Source organism: Cherax quadricarinatus, chromosome 19 (genome assembly GCF_038502225.1).
Source record: "Cherax quadricarinatus isolate ZL_2023a chromosome 19, ASM3850222v1, whole genome shotgun sequence".
NCBI lineage: Eukaryota > Metazoa > Arthropoda > Malacostraca > Decapoda > Parastacidae > Cherax > Cherax quadricarinatus.
This window is the reverse complement of record NC_091310.1, coordinates 48,438,804-48,462,205: the sequence shown is the minus strand read 5'-3', so window position 1 is coordinate 48,462,205 and position 23,402 is coordinate 48,438,804. Positions and strand designations below refer to the sequence as shown.

Sequence of the window (23,402 nt, the reverse complement as noted above, 5' to 3'; positions counted from 1 at the left end):
TAAAGTCCGGGGAGAGCACATTATTAACCCGAACACGGAAATGCCTGTCAGTTAAAAAGTTCTTAAGGAAGGATGGTAGATTGCCTCGAAGGCCTAAGGAGTGGGCTTGGGCTAAAATATTATACCTCCAAGTTGTGTCATATGCCTTCTCAAGGTCAAAAAATATGGCAATAACTGAGTGGTTATTCGCAAAGGCATTACGAACATACGTATCCAAGCGTAGTAAGGGGTCTATGGTAGAACGTCCCTTACGAAAGCCATATTGACGAGTGGAGAGACTGTTGTGTGTCTAAATACCACACTAAACGTCTATTTACTAGGCGTTCCATCACTTTGCAAACTGCACTGGTAAGAGCAATGGGACGATAGTGGGAGGTTTCATGTCCCGTAGTGCCTGGTTTGCGGAATGGGAGAACAATGGCGGATTTCCACAGCTGTGGAAGAACAACTTGTGACCAAATAAGATTGTAAAGGCGTAATAGGACTGCAAGGGCTGACTGATGTAAATGTTGTAGCATACGAATATGAATGTCGTCAGGCCCAGCTGCCAATGATCAGCAAGCTGAGAGTGTTGCCTCCAGTTCTTGAAGTGTAAAAGGCACATTATACTGTTCTTCTCTGAGAGAAGAAAAGTCCAAGGGTCCTAACTCTCTGGCAGACTTTGAGGAAAGAAATGAGGGGCATAGATGGAGTCCCTGAGAAATACGGACCAGATGATTGCCAATTTCATTGGCAACATCTAGTGGGTTTGCTATATCAACACCGGCAACCCGCAGAACAGGAGCCGGGTCAGGAGAATATTTACCACTCAGTTTTCGTACTTTTTTCCAGACTGCACTCATAGAGGAAGCAGAGGTGATGGTGGAGACATAATCTCGCCAGCAAGTGCGTTTAGCATCACGGATGACACGGCGAGCGATCGCACGCTTCTGCTTAAAATCAAGAAGTCTCTCTGTGGTTCTATTGTACCTGTACCTGCCCCATGTAGAGCGTTTCAAACGTACTGCATGAGCACAAGCAGGAGACCACCAAGGCACGCATTTCTGAGAATGCCTGCCCGAAGTTTGGGGTATAGAATGAGAAGCTGCGGTTAAAACGGAGGACGAGAAGAGGTGTAAAAGCTCATCGATGGAGGACGAAGAAGGAACCTCTCTAAAAACAGTTAGGTGTGAGTAAAGGTTCCAGTTTGCCTGATCAAATTGCCAGCGTGGGATGCGAAGAGGTGGTGAATATGAAGGGGAAGTAAGAATGATTGGGAAATGATCGCTGTCATGCAAGTCCGGAAGAACAGACCAAGTGAAGTCTAATGCGGCGGAGGAAGAGCAGACTGAGAGATCGATGCAAGAGAGTGAGAGTCCGAGGATCAAAATGGGTGTGAGTACCTGTATTTAAAACATGGAGGGGGTGGGTGGCAAGAAAAGCCTCTAACTGAATGCCACGGGAATCACAGTGAGACCCCCCCCCAGAGGAAATGGTGGGCATTAAAATCACCAAGTAACAGAATCGGTGGCGGTAATGACGAAACAAGAAAGGCAATATCCGGAATAGATAATGCCCGAGAAGGAGAGAGATATAAAGAACAGAGCGTATACCACCTATGCAAGTGGATACGGGTTGCTGTGTAATGCAGCGAAGTACGAACAAATAGCTGATGGTACGGAATATCAGTGCGTAGAAGAAGGGCACTTTCATTAAAGGTCCCATCAGGAAAAGGATCTGAAGAATACAATAAATTATAGCCTGAGATGGGAGAGATAACAGCAGAGTGTAATTTTGGTTCCTGTAGGCAAACACCAACAGGGGAAAACTGGGAGAGTAACATCTGAAGCTCACCCCGATTACCCCTGAGGCCGCGTATATTCCACTGTAAATAGGCCATGATTGGCAATGATAAAGATACCTGAAATCCGCAGGTAAGGGTTCCTACGGACTAGAGGGGTTAGAAAAGTCCACATGCGGAGGCAGTGGAAAACGTTCAAGCAGCGAAGGAACGTTGCGCTGTGAAGAAAGGAGTTGCGCAGATGGAGTAGAGGAGAGAGAAGGAGCGGAGGGTGGATCAGTGTCCATTGATGGTTTGGTCTCTGCAATATATTCAGAGATTGCTTCAAGTGTTTCAGAATTCAGAGACGTCGTATGGGAGACAATATTGGAAATGGTAGGGGGAGGATGAGTAAAGATTGGAACTGTAATGGACTGTACCAAGGTAGGGGGGGCGAAAGGGTGGAGGGAACTGGAGAAGCGTGGAAGGGGACAGAAGAGGCAGAAACCTGGGAGGTGGCAGAAGAGGAAGAAACTTGGGAGGGAACAGGGGAGGAAGGTACAGTACGAGGAGGAGGGTGAACCTCTACACTTGTAACAGCCAGTGAGAGGGGGAGAACCAGGTACAGAGACAGGGAAGGGAAAATGAGGAGGTGGAAGATGGGTAGGTGTTAACGGACCTTTTTTTGACTTTTGAGAAGTAGAGGGACGATTGGGAGGAGGTGTCATACGAGATCTCATCGCTACTGAGGCTTGTGAGAGAGAACACGAAGAAGCGAGATCAGACTGAGACGTTGAAGTAGGGACGTCTGAGCCGAGGACAGCAAAAGAATTGGCTACAGGAGTGACTATGGGAGAGGTAACCACAGAGGTGGGTGCAGAAGATGGGATACCAGAAGTGATGGGACGTTTTGAAACACGGGAATAAGAAACATGAGGTAGTCTCCCTTGGAGGCGGAGATGAGAAACTGCCATGGCATAAGGGAGACCTTCTGCCTCTTTGAGGTAACGGATTTCCTGCTCGTTTAAGTAGACTTGACAACGGCGAGAGTACGAAGGGTGAGCCTCATGACAATTGAGGCAAGAGGTAGGTTGATTGCAAGACGTATTAGAATGGTCATCGGCACCACAGACTGGGCATTCGGCGATAGATCTGCAATATTTCGCTGGATGGCCAAATCGCCAGCAATTTCTACACTGCTGCGGTGTAGGGATCACCTTTCAAACTTGTAACCGATGTCCTGCTACATAAACTGAGGATGGGAGTTCATGGCTGTCAAAAGTTAAACGAGCCACATTGCTAGGGTATCGTCTCTGCCTGCGGGCAGGAAGAATGTAAGTGTCTACCTTGAGAATTGGGAGATCTTGGAGTTCCAGCTGTTCAAGAATGTCAGTGCCACATGTCTGGAAATTTTGTTGAACTATGGTATGGGGCAGAATGACTGTACCACTACAAGAATTGAGGGAATGATGCCTTTCAATAGTGACAGGAACAGTATCGATATGGGAAAGACGAGAAAGCTCATGAGCCTGGGTAGCATTCTGTACGATGATGATGCGCGTACCGCTCTTAAGAGCATGAAAAGAAATATCTTTACCAACATGGCGTAGGAGTGCCTTGCCAATACTGTGGTCAGAAAGATAGGCAGTAGAGGAAGTCGATCATAAAGTGAAGAATTTAGTCCATTGTGCAGTCTGAAACTGAGCGTGGAAAGGTAGTGAAGGACGTGTCGATCTTTTCTGAGAACGAGAAGGTGGAGAAGTATCATCAGCAGGTAATTGTCGTTGGCGTTTAGGCGTGGGACCAGAGTCGGTCCGACGTGGAACGGGCCAGCGATTCGAAAATTGCCACACCGTAGAGGGAGAGGCCGGAAGCATAGTCAGAGGAGAGCGAAGGTCAGATAAATCGAAGGAGTCAGTCGAGGCCTCAGTACCTGAAGCGGGTGAGGAAACAGCACCGGCAAGAGGTACAGAGGCATGAGGAGTGTCCGAAGAGTGGTCCAAAGACGAGGCGGGGTCAGAACAGGGTGCGGTATCAAGAAGGGGCCCGGGGGTAGCAGGTTCATGGACTAGGGCTGCCATGGTTAGGTTACTTCTTTCTTTTTGTTTTTAAGAAAAAAAAAGAAAGAAGAAAAGAAAATAAAAATAAAAAAAAGAATAAAAAAAGGGGGGACCAGGGAGGGATAGTTCCTAGGAGGAATGAAAGGGCCAGAAATCTCCCTCCGTGCCCAAGAGGACCTCAGCACCGCAAGTAGCGCAGATGCAGCATGGAACCCATGCGATACCCTGCCCATCATGCCAGTAAACCGGCAATCCGGGATAGCAACCTCACATCTGCCGAGCTACCTCGGTGGACAAAAGAGAGGGCGGCCAGAAATCCGCCACAAAGCATACCTCCTTCGGCCACCACCCCCGGAATCCGAAAGGTGGCTTCCAGAGATATACCCGTCGCCCGAGAGACACCCAAAGCCACCCTCCAGGATACCAGAGAGGGATCAGGACATCCCCAGGCAATCCAGATTCCACGGCAAACTACGCCACCGCCAAGAACCTCAACGGAATGGGATGGACCCCGGTACCCTTTCCCCTACCTAGGATCTAGCGTGCCTGTGGGGGGGGGGAACCCAAAGGCCAAAAAAGAAGGGCAAAAGGGAGGGGTGGGGAGGAGGAGGAAAAAGGGAAGGATGGGGAGGATGGGATAGGGAACGGGGGATTGGGGGGTAATTAGGTTCGGTCTGAGGAAGGAGACTGACAGGTCTAATTCCTCAGACCAAGAGCCTCTTCACCACGCCAAGGAGCCCCCCTTGAAGAGGCCTTGGTCAAAGAGACTGGCTGTCAAGCACACTGCCAAGTGTTATACTCCTTTTGTCTGCCACCTCCCAGAGATGACAGGCAGCCTCCACATCTTTCTTATAATTGCTCAGGTGCTGATTGTGTTCTCTAATTGTGCTTTAGGAATTAGTATTTTGTTGGATTTATTCTACTCTTTTAACCCTTAACAACTCTTCAATTTATGTTTAATATGCTGGAATGAGGTCCAACAGTAGGTAGAATGAACCGCAACCATGAACTTGGGGAAAAAAATGTAGATATTGTACATACAAACATATGACAAACTAAACACTGAAGATGGGACACCATAACCAAGGAGCATAATGTTAACTATAAACAAGTAATAACAATACCAAGCACTTTTAGCATTTTTTTTTTTTTTGTGCGTTAATAAAGTAATTATCAAGCAATATATGGACAAGATAGATAGGAACTACGAAAGCATAGAGAGTTACTATGTTACCTTTCTAGACATTTCAACATCTCACTATTGGCCAATATAAGGCTAGATATGCTTTCACCAATGGCAATATATTACCATTTTTTGCCAACTGGAATTGTACCATAAGTGTGTTATTGTAGTACTAAAGACATTTTGCAGTCTCTCTAGCTGAACATTTGCCATGTGATCCTTATGGAAGTGATTTCTGGTTTATGTGCTTGGCCCTCCCTGATGTTATCAGTCGGACATTCAGGCACAACCAAGTGACTCTGATCACTGATTGGCTACATCAAAATGGATAAGCAGCACAGTATCCCAGGAAAAAGCATCACAGCTATCATCCATATAATTAAAGGAATGCCAGATTAAGAGTCAAATCCCTCTCAAGGAAGGTTCCTTGATGTTGGCGAGGGGCTCTTGATCTAGGGAATTGGATTTGCGCTTCAGTTCCCTGAATTAAGCCTGAATACCTTCCACATTTCCCCCCCACAGGTGCTGCATAATCCTACAGGTTTAGCGCTCCTTGATTATTATTATAATAATAATAATGAGTCAAATAAGCTAAGTCATGCTCTTCCACTGAATGAATTAAAACAGACTCCAGACAGGGGTTTGAAAATAGATGTGATTTGCAAATTACAAATATGTAGTTAATCCAAGATGCTATGTAACAGATCTTCAGGTATGCCCAGTGTCAAAGTAACTTCAGTAACAGAACTCAATTTGCTTCTTGTATGTAGATTTAACTGATATTTCTTTCACACTCCAACTGATGATAAAAAAAAAATTAAATAAATATAGTATTGTAACATTTGCAAATATAGGTAGTAGGTTGGTAGACAGCAACCGCCCAGGGAGGTAAGTGAGTATGATGTAGGATTGCTGGTGTCCTTTTCTCTGTCTCATGAACATGCAAGATTTCAGCGTCTTGCTAACTTACACTTAGGTCACACTACTGTACAAGCACATATATACAATCTGGGTTTTCTTCTAAGTTCTTATTCTTGTTTATTTCCTCTTATCTCCATAAGTGGAACAGAATTCTTCCTCCGTAAGCCATGCGTGTTGTAAGAGGCAACTAAAATGCCGGGAGCAAGGGGCTAGTAACCTCTTCTCCTGTATATATTACTAAATGTAAAAGATTTTTTTTCCTTTTGTCAACCTGATTCAATATGAATAATCCAAAATTTTGTAACATAAAAGCAGTATAAAAGGTTAATAAGAAGTGAGGTAACCATGGACAACACCCAAGCCCAAACAAGGTAATGGAGTCAAAAACAGATTTGTTACAGTTTCTATATTAACAGAAAATAAGTTTCAGCAGAATATAATTGAGTTGCAATGTGTACCCTTCATTAAACCCTTCACAAGTGAGCCAAGAATATTACTACTGACTGTAGTTCTAACACTGAGAAAACAAAATGAGTAGGAAATTATGTGCAATAAAAATGAAATGGTACTTAACCATTAAGAAAAATTATGTATATAAATCACATAGCTAAAGGCCTCCCTGTCTTAAGATGCATGTGTAACAGCAGTGTTTAAAACCTTGGGGTTCAGTGTTCAACTGAGAAAGTTGAGGCACAAAATAACAAAATTACTTTTACTAAAATGATTATTTCCATTTTAGGTATTATATGAAAAATACATAAAATATCAGGATCATGATTTGATTATATATATTACCAGTGATGTACACTATAAAATAATTAACAAAGTATATTTAATTTTTTTTTTTTTTTACATTTTCATCACTGGGTTTACTGCAATACATAAATATTTCGTCAACTGGGCAAATGGTTACATTAATATTTAAAGTGAAAATGCAAAAGCTTTCCATTAATCAAATTCACATTGAAACTGCAATATCTTCAATACTGATAATCACAGCTACGAATACCCAACATAAAAAATAACTTTGTATATATAATATACACTCAGCGCATACAGTTAGGAATTTGTATATATTTTGTGTGTATTCCATACTGTATTCACTTAACGCCTTTAAAAATCAAAATTAAAAAGAAATACATCTTCTGAGATAAAAACTTCAGGTAGGCAGAGAATCAAATAAGAATTTAATGGAACTTCTGCAATGTAGTTTGCAAAAATATGTTTTGGAAAAGTGATTTGGAATCTCTATAGAATAATATTAAGACTGCCTATACAAGAGTACCGAGTGTAATGCTTCACGCACACTTGGCACAACAACTATTGGCCCAACCTTGTAAATGGAGGCAGCCCAAATATATTAATGGAAGCAAGCAATTTTGAGTCAATGTTTTCAATAGTCAGCATTTTTTTTTTTTTAGCCTTAATTAACAGGTATGGCTTTTCTCCAGCAAAGTACTTTATTGATGTCTTCATATTCTACCACCTTTCAAGCTATATTACTGAGATTACTCAACAACCTACAGGTACAATCATTTGATGAATAAGTATATTTTATTTACAAACACCTTTTCTTTACAGCAACCCTCATATTTCAGATTAGATTTAGCTGCTCTATTAAGGCCAAAAAACTTGTCACTTGAAATAGGCAAATAATACCTTCCACCTACCAAATCCCAGCCACAGTTGCACTAACATCATGCAAGGCTCAAGTGCATTTACTCCTTAGCAGTACTTTTAAGATGAAAATAAACTCCAAAAAAGCTTTATATTAACAATCATGTTTGAAAATTGAATGTTTCACAATGCTCTAACTCAGCACTTTCTCCCTCTCTTAACCCTCCCCCCAAACAGACCTATAATCATTTCTTCTTCTTCCCCTTCCTCTTGCGCATATCAGACATCTGTTGACCACCAGCTTGGCTGTTCCCTGAAGCATAATTCTTTCCAAACTTTTCCTTACACAAGTTGTTAAAGAACTCTTCTAAATCTGGATCACTGAAATTGAAGATTAAACATGTAAAACAATATAGCACTAACCTGTAACAATATCAATGAAAGTTTAAAAGTAACTGAATAAGCAAAACCCAAAATAGAGGTTGATAATTAAGAGTGAAGGGTTTTTAAGTACCAAAAATATCTATACCTTGTCCAAAGTAAAAACACTTCCTTCAGAGAAATGCCATATCTCAAATCCACTCAAATAGTACAACATTCGAAGGAGTACCTACAACACTTTTCAAAGAATTCTACAGCTTGTCAATAACAGACACTACTAACTTCGATACCATGGACCTATACAAAGGCACAAAATGGTCTGGATTGTTTTGTTTCAATACAGCCCCTTTCAAGGCAGGGAAAATTGCAGACCTGGAGAATATAGAGAACTTTCACCGCACGTAAAAGTACAATAAAACACCTCAATTACTGAGAATGGTTGGAGTCCCTTGACCTGTACTGTACATGATAATATACACTTGGAAAATCCTAGAGGGACTAGCCCCAAATGAGCACACGGAAATCACTCCCTATGACAGCACACACACTCAACAGGCAGTGTAGCATCCCCCTAATGAAAAGAAGGGATGTCATGAGTACACTAAGAGACAACACAATAAGTAGCATTATTATTATAATCAAAAGAAGCACTAAACCCCAAGGGTTATACAGCACAGCAGAGCAGGGAAGGATGCATTGGAAATGGGTGACAAGAGGGAGAGGGATGATTATTAGGGTATGGAGTGCAGCAGGGCAGTGGATTGTGCAGGGGTTAGAGGGTAGCAAGAGATTAAGGTAGAAAAGACAGAGGAGAATGCTAGAGGCATCATCATCAGAGTTTGTGTAGTAAATCAGTTGCTGTCAAAAAGTCAATGAGAGAGTCTGGATTAAAGGACGGTCCATCAGCAAGAAGGGAGGGTAAAGAAAGGGCAGCAGAGCAGAGACGACGACGGAGGTAAATTCTGCGTGCACATTGATGAGTGGACAGTCCAATAGAATGTGGCTAACAGATACTGGAATGTGACAATTCTCACAATGAGGAACAGGACGCCTCTCCATGAGATACCCATGAGTAAGATGAGTGTGGCCAATGCAAAGACAGGAGGGAGTAGTCTCCCAACCCCGACACTGATGACAAGAGGGCGGCCAGAAACCTATACTCAGTTTAATAGAATGAAGTTTGTTATGGAGCAGATCAGACCAACATTGTTGCCAACGGGTGCGAAGGTGGGTAGAAATTTCAGCAAAATAGTCTGTGAATGGAACACTTCGATATGAAACTGGGAGGTCATGTACTGTTGACCGCGCAGCAGTGTCTGCCTGTTCATTGCCCTGTACATCAACATGACCAGGGACCCAACAAAAAACAATATCTTTGTGTTTGCTAGAGATACGGCATAGCCAAAGTTGGATACGAAGAACCAGGGGGTGAGGTGTATCAAATTTTCGTACAGCCTGTGAAGTGCTAAGGGAGTCCGAAACAACCACAAATGGTAACACAGGCATCGATGCTATACGGATAAGTGCTACAAGAATGGCATACAATTCAGCTGTAAAAATAATAGCCGAGGATAATAAATGTCCTCGCATGACACTGTCCGGAAACACTGCTGCAAATCTGATGTCATCAGAAGACTTAGAACCATCGGTGTACACTGCGATGGCATGAGAATGAGAGCAGAAGTGGTCAAGGAAAAGAGAGCGGGAAGCCTCCATAAGGAGTTGGGCTTTCACGCATGGCAGTGGGAAAGAACAGATTCGAACAGCTGGATTTTTTAATATAATTTATGTTAAGCGCTAAATCCATGGGGATCATTCAGCGCATGACAATGTGGAGGCTTGATCCTCCGTTTGCTGAGCACCAGACAGACGCGCTTCCTATTTGTACTCACAGCTGGAACTTCCCAAGAGGGCAGGGAAAAGTGAGATGCTACATGAACATAGAAAGGTGGTAATTGAAGAGAAGACAAGAGCAAATGGAGGCAGAAAGAAAAGGAGCGAAGTAAGCAGGGGTGACGAACAAATAAAGAACGTCTACTAACATCAGTGACCATCCTATATATGGAAGGATTATGGAGGTCATACGATCGAACATAATAGCAAAGGCAATGAGCATCATGGTGATCGGACAAAGATGGAATATTCACTTCTGCATAAGAGCCTCTGAACAGGGGATGAATGAAAGGCACCAAGGCACAGACGGAGACCTTGGTGATGAATGGTATCTAACGTAGACAGAGTTGTGGGAGAGGCCGCAGAATAGATTTAGTCACCATAATCCAGCTTGGACAAGACTAGGGTGGAATGCAAACGAATGAGAGTGCGACGATCTGCTCCCCATGAATGAGTGAGAACATTAAGGAGATTTAGCCAACCATGGCAAGTTGTCTTTAAAGAAGAAATGCGTGGTCTCCACGTCAGCTGGCGATCAAAGAGCAGGCCCAAAAACTTGACCATATCACATGTCGGAATACATGAACCGTGTAAGTACAAGGGAGTATTCGGAATAAGAGAATGTCTAGTGAGGGTAATGAACCAGGTTTTCGTACTAGAAAATTTAACGCCATGAGAAGTGGTCCAATGGGAGACTCGGTCTATCACAACCTGAAGAGAGGCTGCTACTAATCGACAGTCAGCGCCTGAGTAAGCTATAGAGAAGTCATCAACATAAAGTGACGGCCAAATATGCGAAGGAAGAATGGAAGGGAGGTCATTTATAGCTAAGAGAAAAATAGTAGTGCTGAAGACACAACATTGTGGAACTCCCTCAGGTTGTACAAAGTCCAAGGAAAGCAAGGCGCCAATACAGACCAGAAAATGTCTCTTGGACAAGAAAGCAGCAATGAAGTTTGGTAGATTACTGTGGAGGCCTAAGGAGTGGGCTTGGGCTAAGATATTATACCTCCAAGTGGTGTCATATGCCTTCTCTAGATCAAAAAAGACCGTTACGACAATGATTATTAGCAAAGGCACTGCGAGTATCAATATCTAAGTGGAGCAAGGGGTCTACAGTACAGCGGCCTTTGCAAAAGCCATACTGGTGAGGGGAAAGGCTATTGTGTGTCTCTAAGAATCACATCAGACATCTATTCACTAATTGTTCCATCACCTTGCAGACCACACTGGTCAGGGCAATAGGACGATAGTAAGAGGTGTCAAGTCCTGAGGCGCCTGGTTTGCGAAAAGGTAGTACAATATCCGATTTCCAGTGTTGAAGAAGAACCCCTTGCGTGTAAATTAGATTGAAAAGATGTAAAAGAACAGGATGAGCAGTAGAATGGAGATGTTTAACCCGTAAACGGTCCAAACGTATATATACGTTTTTTCAGCATTTGATAGTATGTAAAAAAAGTAGATCTTCTTTTGTTTTGTTTTTTTACATTTGAAAACATGTAAAAAAACTCTGATCTGTTTTTTTTTTATACTTGAAAATATTTAAAAAAACTTAGATCTACTTTTGGAGCACTACGCATGTGAACGTAGATCTGCTTGGACCGTTTACGGGTTAAGCAGGTCCCAGTGCCAATAGCCACCAAATGGAAAGCATGGATTCCAGTTCTTGAAGAGTAAAAGGTACGTTATACGGCTCCAACCCATCAGAGGAGAAATCTAAGGGCAACTGCTCTTTGGTAGGTTCAGATGCAAGAAATGAGGGACAGAGGTGAAGCCCTTAGGGAATACAGACAAGATAGTTCACGATTGCTGTGGCAACTTCTAAGGGTTCCGCGACATCAACTCCAGCAACCCACAAAACGGGAGCTGGGTCCAGAGTATACTTACCACACAATTTCCGCACTTTTTCCAAATTGCGCACGTAGGGGAAGGCGAGTTAATGGTAGACAAGTAGTTTCGCCAACAAGTGTGCTTAGCGTAGTGGATGACGCGACGAGCCTTTACCTGCTTGAGATCCAACAGAAGCTCCGCGGTACAATTATATCGATAACGGCCCCACGCAGCACATTTTAAGTGCACTGCATGGGCGCATGTAGACAACCACCAAAGTACGCCTGCCTGAGAATGCCTACCTGAGGTTTGGGGGATAGACTGCGTCACTGCAGTTAGGACCAAGGTTGAAAAGTGGTGTGCCAATTCATCAATAGAGGAATACAAGTCCCAATGGGAATACAAGTCCCAATCTGCTCAAGCAAACTGCCAACGAGGGCTATGAAATTGTTGGGCATATGTAGAAGAAAGAAGGATGGGAAAGTGATCACTATCATGTAAATCTGGAAGAACAGACCACACAAAATCAAGTGCAACAAGCGAGGAACAGATAAAAAGATCAATGCAGGAGAGAGACCGAGTAAGAGTCAAAATGGATAAGAGCACCCATGTTTAAAACATGAAGAGGATGAGAAGCGAGAAGTCTCTCCAACTGATCACCACAAGAGTCACAGTGGGACCCTCCCCACAGGTGATGGTGAGTGTTAAAATCACCCAATAACAATATGGGCGGTAGTAGAGATGAAATTAAAAATGCAATATCAGGGATACAGAATACACAGGAGGGAGAAAGAGAGAGAGAGCAAACTGTAAACCATCAGTGTAAATAAATACAAGCTGCAGTATAATGCAGCGGGGAATGAAAAAAAAACTTGTTGATATGGTATATCAACGAGTACAAGAAACGCGCTTTCATTAAACGATTCATCAGGTAAAGGAACAGAAGAATGTATCAGCAAGTAGCCCGAAACGGGGTGAATAACAGCAGAACAAATTTTGGGCCCTTGCAACCCAACAGATACTGGGGACAACTGGGAGAGCAACAAATGGAGTTCTCGATTGCCCTAAGGACACAAATATTCCATTGTAAAAAAGACATTATGTACAGAAATAAAAACGACAGCAGTAAGAAACGATAAAACTTATGGGCTTTGAGGATCAGTAAAGTTAACGTGTGGGGGCAACAGTAAGCGTGTAAATAAGGAAGAATTAGAATATTGCGGAGGAATAGATTGTTGCATGGGTCGTGAAGTAGAAGGGGTAGGAGGAGGCACGTTGGTGTCCATCAGGGGTGTCGTCTACCCTATATAGCTGGAGATAGTGTCTAACATCTCAGTTGATAAGGAAGCCGATAATGCCATGATGTCAAGAGACAGGAGAGGCAGTGCAAGTAAAGGTCAGAGTAACTATGGAGGCAACCAAAGAAGTCTGAGGAGGGCAGTGAGTATGAGCATGGAGAGATGCATTGGTTGAGGGAGAAGAGTCCTGCAGTGTAACAGGAGAGGAAGGAGGATGGAGGGCAACTATGGAAGAAGACTGGGGGGAAACAGGGGAAGCGGGAACTATACTAGGGGGAGGGAGAACCTCCACCTTTGTGCGAGAGATGGAAAGGGGGCGAGAACTAGTCTCCAAGTTAGAAGATAGGTTCTGCGCAGGAGATGGATGCAAAGAAAGTGTAGGTCTGCAAGGTCTAGTAGACTAAGAAGCAATTGAGAGAGATGAAGTAGAAGTAGAAAGTGGTGCAGAGGTAGGAGTGTCAGAGGATAAAACTGCAAAAGCATTAGAAACCAGGGTGACTCCGGAACACACGAACGCAGAGGGACTGGGAGGTAGGACTGTGAGGTTGGAGGTCTGTGGGCTACTCGAGCATACGGGACACAAGGAAGTTTTCTTTGAAGGCGGAGCTAAGAGACTGCCATAGTGTAAGGCCCTCATGCTCTTTAAGGTAACGAAACTCTCGTTCATTACGATAGACCTGGCACCAGCGGGAAAAGGAAGGATGAGGTTCCTTGCAATTGAGACAAGAGGGGGTAAGACTGCAAGACAGATTGGAATGATCTGCTGCACCACAGATTGGGCATTCCGCCACAAATCTGCAGTTTTGCATGGTGCCCAAAACACCAGCAATTACGATACTGTTGGGGGATGGGAACTTCTTGACAGACCTCTAAACAATGGCCCGCAATACAGAGGCCGGAAGTTCACAGCAGTCGAAAGTTCAATGAGCGATGTTACTAGGAAAGTGCCTTCGCCCACAAGCGGGCAGGATGTATGTATCTACCTTTAGAATAGGGAGGTTTTGAAGGACTAATTGTTCTAAAATATTATCGCCACAAGACAAAAATCACTCTGCACAATGGTGTGCGGTAAGACCACAGTACCACTGCAAGAATTAAGAGTAGCGTGCTTACAAACGGTGACTGGTATGTTATCTATGGAAGTGATGCGGGAGAGAGCATGAGCTTGCTCTGAATACTGTACAGTTACGACGTGCACCACGTCGAAGAGCGTGGAAAGATGCATTTTGGCCAACATGCCTTAAAAGTTTTACAAATTCCATGATCAGACAGATAATCCATTTGAGACGTCGTTTGTAAAGAAAAGAATTTTGTCCATTGCGCACTTGTTAGCCCAGTACGCAAAGGTAGTGAGTGTCATGTAGGTAGTTTTAGAGTGATCATCGACGAACTGTCATCAGCAGGTTGTCTTGGATGTTTAGGAGTAGTACCATGGGCGGTCTGACCCAAGGGAGGCAGGCGATCCAAAAACCATCGCACTGTATTCAGGGAAGCCGGATGTATTGTGAAAGGTGTGCTAGAAGTAGTGACATGAACAGAAACGGGTGACGCCGCAGCACCTGAAGCAGGTGACAAAGCGTCACTGGCAGAAGGTACAGGGGTATGAGAAGAGTCAAGAGAATGGACCGATAACGAAGCCGGGTCAGAACAGGGTGTGGGATCACAATGGGGCTTGGGAGGAGGAAGGGTTTCAGGGTTTCACTGGACGAAGACTCCATAATAATAGGTGCATCTTCTGTGATATCTCCTTTCTTGTTATTTTAAGAAAAAAAGGAAAGAAAAAAAAAGGGACGGTGGAGGGACAGTCGCTAGGATGCATGGAGGGGCCAAAAGCTCCCATCCCTCATCCGAGAGGGCCTCGAGCCCACCAGTGGTGAAGATACAGCGTGGAACCCGTGCCATACCCTACCCTTCACACCAGCAAACCAGAGCATCAGGACAGTAGCCTCACATCTACCAAGCTACCTCGGCAGACAAAAGAAAGGGCGGTCGGAAACCTGCCACACAGCATACGCCCTTTGGCCGCCATCCCCCAGAACCGACAGGCAGCTTCCAGAGATACACCCATTACCCGAAGGGCACCCCACCCTCTTCCCGGAAATCCAGGAAGGGAACAAGGCACCTTCAGATAATTCAGATTCTACAGCAAACCACACCACCCCCGAGAGACCTCACGGAGTGGGATGAACCCCAGCACGCCACCACCTACCTAGAAACTGTAATGCCAGAGGGGAGGACCCCAGAGGCAACAAATGGGATGGGAAACAAGGGGAGGGTGGGGAGAGGGGAGGAAAGGGAAAAGAAAAGGAGTATGGGGAGGGTGGGGTAGAGAAGGGAGGATTGGGAGGTAATAAGGTTTGGTCAGAGGAGGAAGACCAAGAGGTCCAATTCCTTAGACTGATAGCCTCTTTACCACTGCAAGGAGCCCTCTTTAAAGAGGACAATAAGTATTAGGGCCCAAGACTTCAACTGCCTCCCAGCATACTTAAGGGGGATTACCAATAGACCCCTGGCTGTCTTCAAGAGAGACAGCTGGACAGACACCTAAAGTCAGTACCTGACCAGCCGGGCTGTGGTTTGTACATCAGATTGTGTGCGGCCAGCAGCAACAGTCTGGTAGATTAGGCCAATACACTGCGAGGCCTGGTTTTGGGTCGGACAGCAGGGGCACTGACCTTCAGAACACCCTCCAGGTATACTCAATATTTGTTGAGCATGTTATAATCCAATGGAAATAATTATCATTAACCTTTTCACTGTTTCATTCATAGAGCTACATTACTGACGCCATGGGCTTGCGTAGATCTACAAAACGTCCTGAGCTCAGTTCCCTGGGATAAGATGTGAGCAGTAAATTTTAGCCTAGATACCTGGAGACCTGGAGTTTACCTGGAGAGAGTTTCGGGGGTCAACGCCCCCGCGGCCCGGTCTGTGACCAGGCCTCCTGGTGGATCAGCGCCTGATCAACCAGGCTGTTGCTGCTGGCTGCACGCAAACCAACGTACAAGCCACAGCCCGGCTGATCAGGAACTGACTTTAGGTGCTTGTCCAGTGCCAGCTTGAAGACTGCCAGGGGTCTGTTGGTAATCCCCCTTATGTGTGCTGGGAGGCAGTTGAACAGTCTCGGGCCCCTGACACTTATTGTATGGTCTCTTAACGTGCTAGTGACACCCCTGCTTTTCATTGGGGGGATGGTGCATCGTCTGCCAAGTCTTTTGCTTTCGTAGTGAGTGATTTTCGTGTGCAAGTTCGGTACTAGTCCCTCTAGGATTTTCCAGGTGTATATAATCATGTATCTCTCCCTCCTGCGTTCCAGGGAATACAGGTTTAGAAACCTCAAGCGCTCCCAGTAATTGAGGTGTTTTATCTCCGTTATGCGCGCCGTGAAAGTTCTCTGTACATTTTCTAGGTCGGCAATTTCACCTGCCTTGAAAGGTGCTGTTAGAGTGCAGCAATATTCCAGCCTAGATAGAACAAGTGACCTGAAGAGTGTCATCTTGGGCTTGGCCTCCCTAGTTTTGAAGGTTCTCATTATCCATCCTGTCATTTTTCTAGCAGATGCGATTGATACAATGTTATGGTCCTTGAAGGTGAGATCCTCCGACATAATCACTCCCAGGTCTTTGACGTTGGTGTTTCGCTCTATTTTGTGGCCAGAATTTGTTTTGTACTCTGATGAAGATTTAATTTCCTCATGTTTACCATATCTGAGTAATTGAAATTTCTCATCGTTGAACTTCATATTGTTTTCTGCAGCCCACTGAAAGATTTGGTTGATGTCCGCCTGGAGCCTTGCAGTGTCTGCAATGGAAGACACTGTCATGCAGATTCGGGTGTCATCTGCAAAGGAAGACACGGTGCTGTGGCTGACATCCTTGTCTATGTCGGATATGAGGATGAGGAACAAGATGGGAGCTAGTACTGTGCCTTGTGGAACAGAGCTTTTCACCGTAGCTGCCTCGGACTTTACTCTGTTGACGACTACTCTCTGTGTTCTGTTAGTGAGGAAATTATAGATCCATCGACCGACTTTTCCTGTTATTCCATGGCGTAATAGCGCACAAAATGCGCGCTATTACGCCATGGTCACACTTGTCGAAGGCTTTTGCAAAGTCTGTATATATTACATCTGCATTCTTTTTGTCTTCTAGTGCATTTAGGACCTTGTCGTAGTGATCCAGTAATTGAGACAGACAGGAGCGACCTGTTCTAAACCCATGTTGCCCTGGGTTGTGTAACTGATGGGTTTCTAGATGGGTGGTGATCTTACTTCTTAGGACCCTTTCAAAGATTTTTATGATATGGGATGTTAGTGCTATTGGTCTGTAGTTCTTTGCTGTTGCTTTACTGCCCCCTTTGTGGAGTGGGGCTATGTCTGTTGTTTTTAGTAACTGAGGGACGACCCCCGTGTCCATGCTCCCTCTCCATAGGATGGAAAAGGCTCGTGATAGGGGCTTCTTGCAGTTCTTGATGAACACAGAGTTCCATGAGTCTGGCCCTGGGGCAGAGTGCATGGGCATGTCATTTATCGCCTGTTCGAAGTCATTTGGGGTCAGGATAACATCGGATAGGCTTGTGTTAATCAAATTTTGTGGCTCTCTCATAAAAAATTCATTTTGATCTTCGACTCTCAGTCTGGTTAGCGGCTTGCTAAAAACTGAGTCATATTGAGACTTGAGTAGCTCACTCATTTCCTTGCTGTCATCTGTGTAGGACCCATCTTGTTTAAGTAGGGGCCCAATACTGGACGTTGTTCTCGATTTTGATTTGGCATAGGAGAAGAAATACTTTGGGTTTCTTTCGATTTCATTTATGGCTTTTAGTTCTTCCCGCGATTCCTGACTCCTAAAGAATTCTTTTAGCTTAAGTTCGATGCTTGCTATTTCTCTGACCAGTGTCTCCCTGCGCATTTCAGATATATTGACCTCTTTTAGCCGCTCTGTTATTCTTTTCCGTCGCCTGTAAAGGGAGCGCCTGTCTCTTTCTATTTTACATCTACTCCTCCTTTTTCTTAGAGGAATAAGCCTTGTGCATACATCGAGTGCCACCGAGTTAATCTGTTGGGTCTGTGTTGCTTAGTATATCTTCCCAGCTTATATCGGTTAGGACTTGGTTTACTTGGTCCCACTTTATTTTTTTGTTATTGAAGTTGAATTTGGTGAATGCTCCCTCGTGAGAGAATGAGTATGTGGTGTGGTACAAAAAAAAAACAATCCTGCCCCAAGTGGCATTTGCTTTAAAATAGTAATGCTGAGGTGTTTTCTAGGATGGTTTTATTGGCCATTTCTCAGTATCATCTGACAGAATGGAAGACTTGTTACTGTAACAGAGACGATTCTGTTTGGTTTCAGGACTGGAAGTAGCTTGAAATCAGGCTCAAAATAACAGAAATATTCATTTTTTTATTATTTTCCCTGGTCTGCTTCATTGGTTTTTGCTAGGTCTAATTCAGTTATTGGGATGCTGTAAATCACGACCAATCATTCCTGGTTATATTTTTCACTGAAATAGCATAAATCTTCAATTTTTTGTTTGATGAATTCAAAATGAAAGGCAATTGCAATATAGGAAAGACCTGAGAAAATGATTAGTGAACACAGGAAATGTTGCTTTAGTGCCTGGAATGTCTACCGAGTTCATTTTGGAACATTTTTAAATTGACCAAAGTACATACAATATTCCATGCACTTTATAAGTTCTGATAGTTGAATGAGCAATTTCTGCTCAGTTGATAAAATGGAAGGCATACTAACAAAATAGCTAAGAATGCCTGAGGACAAAGTGAGAGCAAGTCCTCTCATACCCTACTCACATGGGCATAGCCTCATGATGTCACAAACTAGCCACTGAGCCTAGCTGAAGGGATCCTATATATTATATGGGTGATGCAACTTACGATACACTACACAAGTATATTACATAGGAATTCAGTAACGCTACTGACATGTGGTGTAAGTATTATGCAGAGAATTCATAGTGTGAAGACTAGGAAGTACAGGGTTACTGAAAGTACTATTCAGAGGGCTTAGAAGGGGATATTGAGGTGGTTTGTACATCAAGAAAGGATGGAGCAAAATAAGATGTTTTAGACGGAGTATAGATCTGTAGTGGGTCACCCTAGGAAAGGTTGGGGGAAAGGGGATGAGACGTACAGGTTTTGTGTGAAAGGCGCTTGGACATTCAGGAGGCATGTGTGAGCATGTTATATAAAAGTGAGTGGAGACAAATGGTTTTTGGACTTGACGAGCTGTTGGAGTGTGAGCAAAGTAACATTTGCAAAAGGATTTACAGAAACTGGCTAGCCAGACTTGAATTCTGGAGGTGGAAAGTACAGTGCCTGCACCCTGATGGAGGGGTGGGGATAGTTACAGTTTGGAGGGGTATCTGAACTGTAGTATTAGCACACTTCTGGAAAGATGGTGATAGTGAACGATGGCGAAAGTGTTCCTTCTTCTTAGAGTCACCCTACCTCAGTGGGAGATGGCCGGTATTATAAAAAATTATTATTAATATGGGTGGGATGTGTGGGTGAGCCTCAGCCAACCAGCAATGTGGTAGCTTGCCTCTTGGTCAATGTCTCAGCCAATAGGAGCATCAGTTCTTGTGTGGGTGGGCCTCAGCTAACCAGCAATGAGGTTGACTGCCTCTTGGACAGTGTCTGAGCCAAGAGGAGTGGGGTGTGTGTGTGTGGGTGGCTTAGCAGCCAATCAGCACTGGGGTTGAATGGTAGCACCTCAGCCAATAGTGGTTTGTCTATTCTTCAGTTTGAAGCTACCATGTGTTAGCCACACCAATTGGATTATTTACCCTTCATTACTTCATTTTAATTGCACCATCTTTTGCATTAGCAAGTCATCTTGGCCCCTAAAGTGGAAGTAAATAGGCAATTACTCTGAAGATCAAGCAAGAAATTGTGCATTGGTGTGTGAGTATGGCTTTCCACAACCATTATCACAACTATTATCAAGCAAAAAGAAATAATAAAGAACATAAAAGTGGCTGATGAATCTAATCAAAAAGAGCAGAGAAATTACCACAGGGATGAGAGATAAGCATTTTGGGGGTTGAGTCATGACAGTTTTAAGGCATGTTATGTCTCAACTCATGCAACCACTGTACAGATGAAAGCAAATCTGAAGGATACTAGAAAGCAGCACTATTTTTTCCCCCATACATTCCTCACTTTGCAGGATGCAACTTTTCAAACTGTCAGGATTTTCAGGAACATATCCCAAGTATTGTGAGTTTATTGAATTTCTATACACTAGAGTTTACTATGGGTACCACTGTGACTACAACTGCAAGTGTTTATGGATGAATCTAAGACCCACATGGCCACAATAAGATCTAGCTCAAATGCCTTTAAATCAAGTCAATGATCAAGTGGCTTTGAAGGAACTTGAACTAGATCTCATAGGTGCCATGTGAGTGTGAAATGTCCACATAAACTTGTATTTGTCACAGTGGGGCCCATTCTAACCTCTCTAGTGTATAGATATACATGTAGCTGTATGAAGTTTATTAAGCTTGAAAACACTAGCAGTTAAAGCACTGGATTGCTAATTTTAGGACTGGTTTTCCATGGGTTCAAGTTGTACCCATCACCCAAGTTTATTGTTACAATTTTTTAAATCAGATGGGGGCCTGGTATAAGTTTTTGAATACATCAGCCATTTCCCACTGAAGTACAGGTTTAAGTTGTGTAATTTATAAAGCATGCAAATTTCCTGCTAGTGTTATTAACTCACTGTCATCACATTAATCACAAAATAATCAAAATTTTAAATCCATTAGTTGCTCTTCAAATCATATTTGTAATTAGAGTCAAAGACTAAAGCAAAAGAAAACTGATATAGGGACAAAAGTTTTACTATTAAGGCCAAACAATGGGGTGTTGGGTTTTTATCAGGCACTCAGACTGCTCAAACTCCACTACTACAGTAAGGCAAATAAGCACTGAGGAATTAATTATTTCCTTGGGTGACTAAAGCCATATATGCAGTTGAATCTTCATAATAGATAACATTACTAGGCATTTTTTTTAGTAGTAGATTTAACATAGAAAATAAAATATTAGTACATACCTTGGAAATTCAGGAGCGTTGTTTTTAGATGGAGGGCTCTTCTTGCCAGAAACAATACGATACTGAACGCTGTGGGTGTTAGCTTGCAAGTGCTTCAGGTTCTCACTCTGACATGCTGCCCAATCACTAATATCATACACAGCACCTTCCATACATGCATAATACTTCCATCGAAGACCTAAAAAAGTACTCTCCGCCCAGATGTCACCCTGTGAAAATTTAACACATTACCATACTAATTTTTCCATAAAAAATAAAAAAAAATATTGCAAATACTGCAGTATTTACAAAATGTTAAAATATTAGCAAGTTAAAAAGAATTAACATTGTACAAAAGTACAAAAGGCAGAGCATAAGAAACAATGTAATGCCACCTGTTTTAATATACAGTATGTATCAAAATGATTCTCAATAACAATCAACATTATAGAAGGTTAACATAATGAGCTAGATGGAACACCAAATAAACACAGAAGGGTGATAGTGGGTGGAAAGGAGGGCTGAAGTGGCAAGTCAGACAAGGGCATAGTTTCCTGTTTATACATACGTACCGTATTTTCTCCTACAAGTCTATAAAAATATTACAGTGGGCCATCGTTTAGCATGGTTTTGTCTGGCACGTTTTGGTTACAGCACGACTGAAGAACTGCGGCATATTTATGTATAACATTTTGTAAAATTAACTTAACACGATTCGTAGGAGGGGAAAAAATTCTGAGCGCATCGCCTCGCAAGGTATGTACCATCCTCTGCTAGGAGTTTATATATTTTTCTTGCCATATCTTAAATCTGCCAAGCACTCATGGCATCCAGTAAGCATACAAGTGTTGCTGAAAGTGGCAAGAAAAGGTTTAAGGGTTTAAGTCTTAGAATTAACAAAGAAAATAGAGATATCAGACAAGAGATAGCCAGTGGCCGTAATGAAGCATCTCTGTGCACATAAAAAGAATGAGGTAAATATTAGTTTGTGTGATGACTGATTTACTGACTGACTTACTGATTTACTGACTGTATTACTGACTTACTTGACTGACTGACTTACTGACTTGACTGACTGATCTGACTGATTTACTGACCGACTTAAAGTTAGACTTTTTCACTGGAAAGGACCCTGAAACTGTCTAGAGCAGCTGATGCCTTACTGTCAGTTGTATAATGTACTGTGGGTTAAAATAGAACAGAAATCCATTACAGAATTTATGCACACTCCAGTACAATCATTGACTTCAGTACCAGTACTTCTACCATCCACCTCAGCCCAGTAGGGACACTGCATAACTCTGTACTGTCCACACTCATCCACAAATACCAGCACCCATAATTTAAGGTAAAAAATACTATTATATCTGTTGCATTTGTAATCTTAAGCAGTAAAATCAACATAATACATCACGATTATGAACTACAATTACATATTCACTTTTATTTTTGTAAGATCTGGAGGTCTAAAAAAAAGTCATTTAGCTTTTTGGGGCTCCCAGGAATGTAACCCTATTTTTCCCATAAATTCTTCAGTTTGTCTAACACAATATTAACTAAAACAGCAATAACAGTGTGACTTTGTCAATGGTCCAAGTCGGACCGAAACGTCGTCGTAAGCTTCTCTCTTTTATGTGCGGGTTATTTGTGTAACTAAAACAGCATTTTCATGAACGTAACTACCATGTTAAACAATGGTCTACTGTATATACAGTAACCCTTGAACAACATAGGTTTGAACTGTGCGGGTCCACTTATGCACAATTTTTTTTTTTAATAAATACAGTGGACCCTCAACCAACGATATTAATCCGTTCCTGAGAGCTCATCGTTAGTCGAAATTATTGTTAGGCGAGTTAATTTTCCCCATAAGAAATAATGGAAATCAAATTAATCCGTTCCTGACACCCCAAAGTATTGAAAAAAAAAAAAAATTTTACCACATGAAATATTAATTTTAATACACACAAACTGAAGAAGACATGTACAATTACATGACACTTGCCTTTATTGAAGATCTGGTGATGATTGATGGGATGGGAGGAGGGGAGAATGTGGATGGTCTTAGTGTTTAGAAGGGGAATCCCCTTCCATTAGGACTTGAGGTGTCAAGTCCTTTTCTGGGGTTACTTCCCTTCTTCTTTTAATGCCACTAGGACCAGCTTGAGAGTCACTGGACCTCTGTCGCACAACAGATCTGTCCATAGAGCTCTGTACCTCCCGTTCCTTTAAGATTTGTCTAAAATGAGCCATAACATTGTCATTGTAATAGTCACCAGCACGGCTTGCAATAGCTGTGCTAGGGTGATTTTCATCCATAAAGGTTTGCAGTTCAACCCACTTTGCACACATTTCCTTAATCTTTGAAGTAGACACAATGGACTCCACAACTGGCAT

At 42.9% G+C, this 23,402-nt stretch overlaps 1 protein-coding gene across 2 annotated transcripts in view; it reads right to left on the bottom strand.

The window, feature by feature from the left end:
* Positions 1 to 6,314: 6,314 nt before the first annotated feature.
* LOC128688394 (uncharacterized) overlaps positions 6,315 to 23,402 on the bottom strand; it is a 65,064-nt gene continuing 47,976 nt past the window's right edge. For both annotated transcript variants that reach the window (XM_053776247.2, XM_053776248.2), the window contains exons 8-9: positions 21,027 to 21,235; positions 6,315 to 7,921 (exon numbers count right to left, since the gene is read on the bottom strand). In XM_053776247.2, the coding sequence (XP_053632222.2) occupies positions 7,786 to 7,921; positions 21,027 to 21,235 (345 nt within the window). In that variant the 3' untranslated portion in view covers positions 6,315 to 7,785. The remainder of the gene's footprint in view (positions 7,922 to 21,026; positions 21,236 to 23,402) is intronic.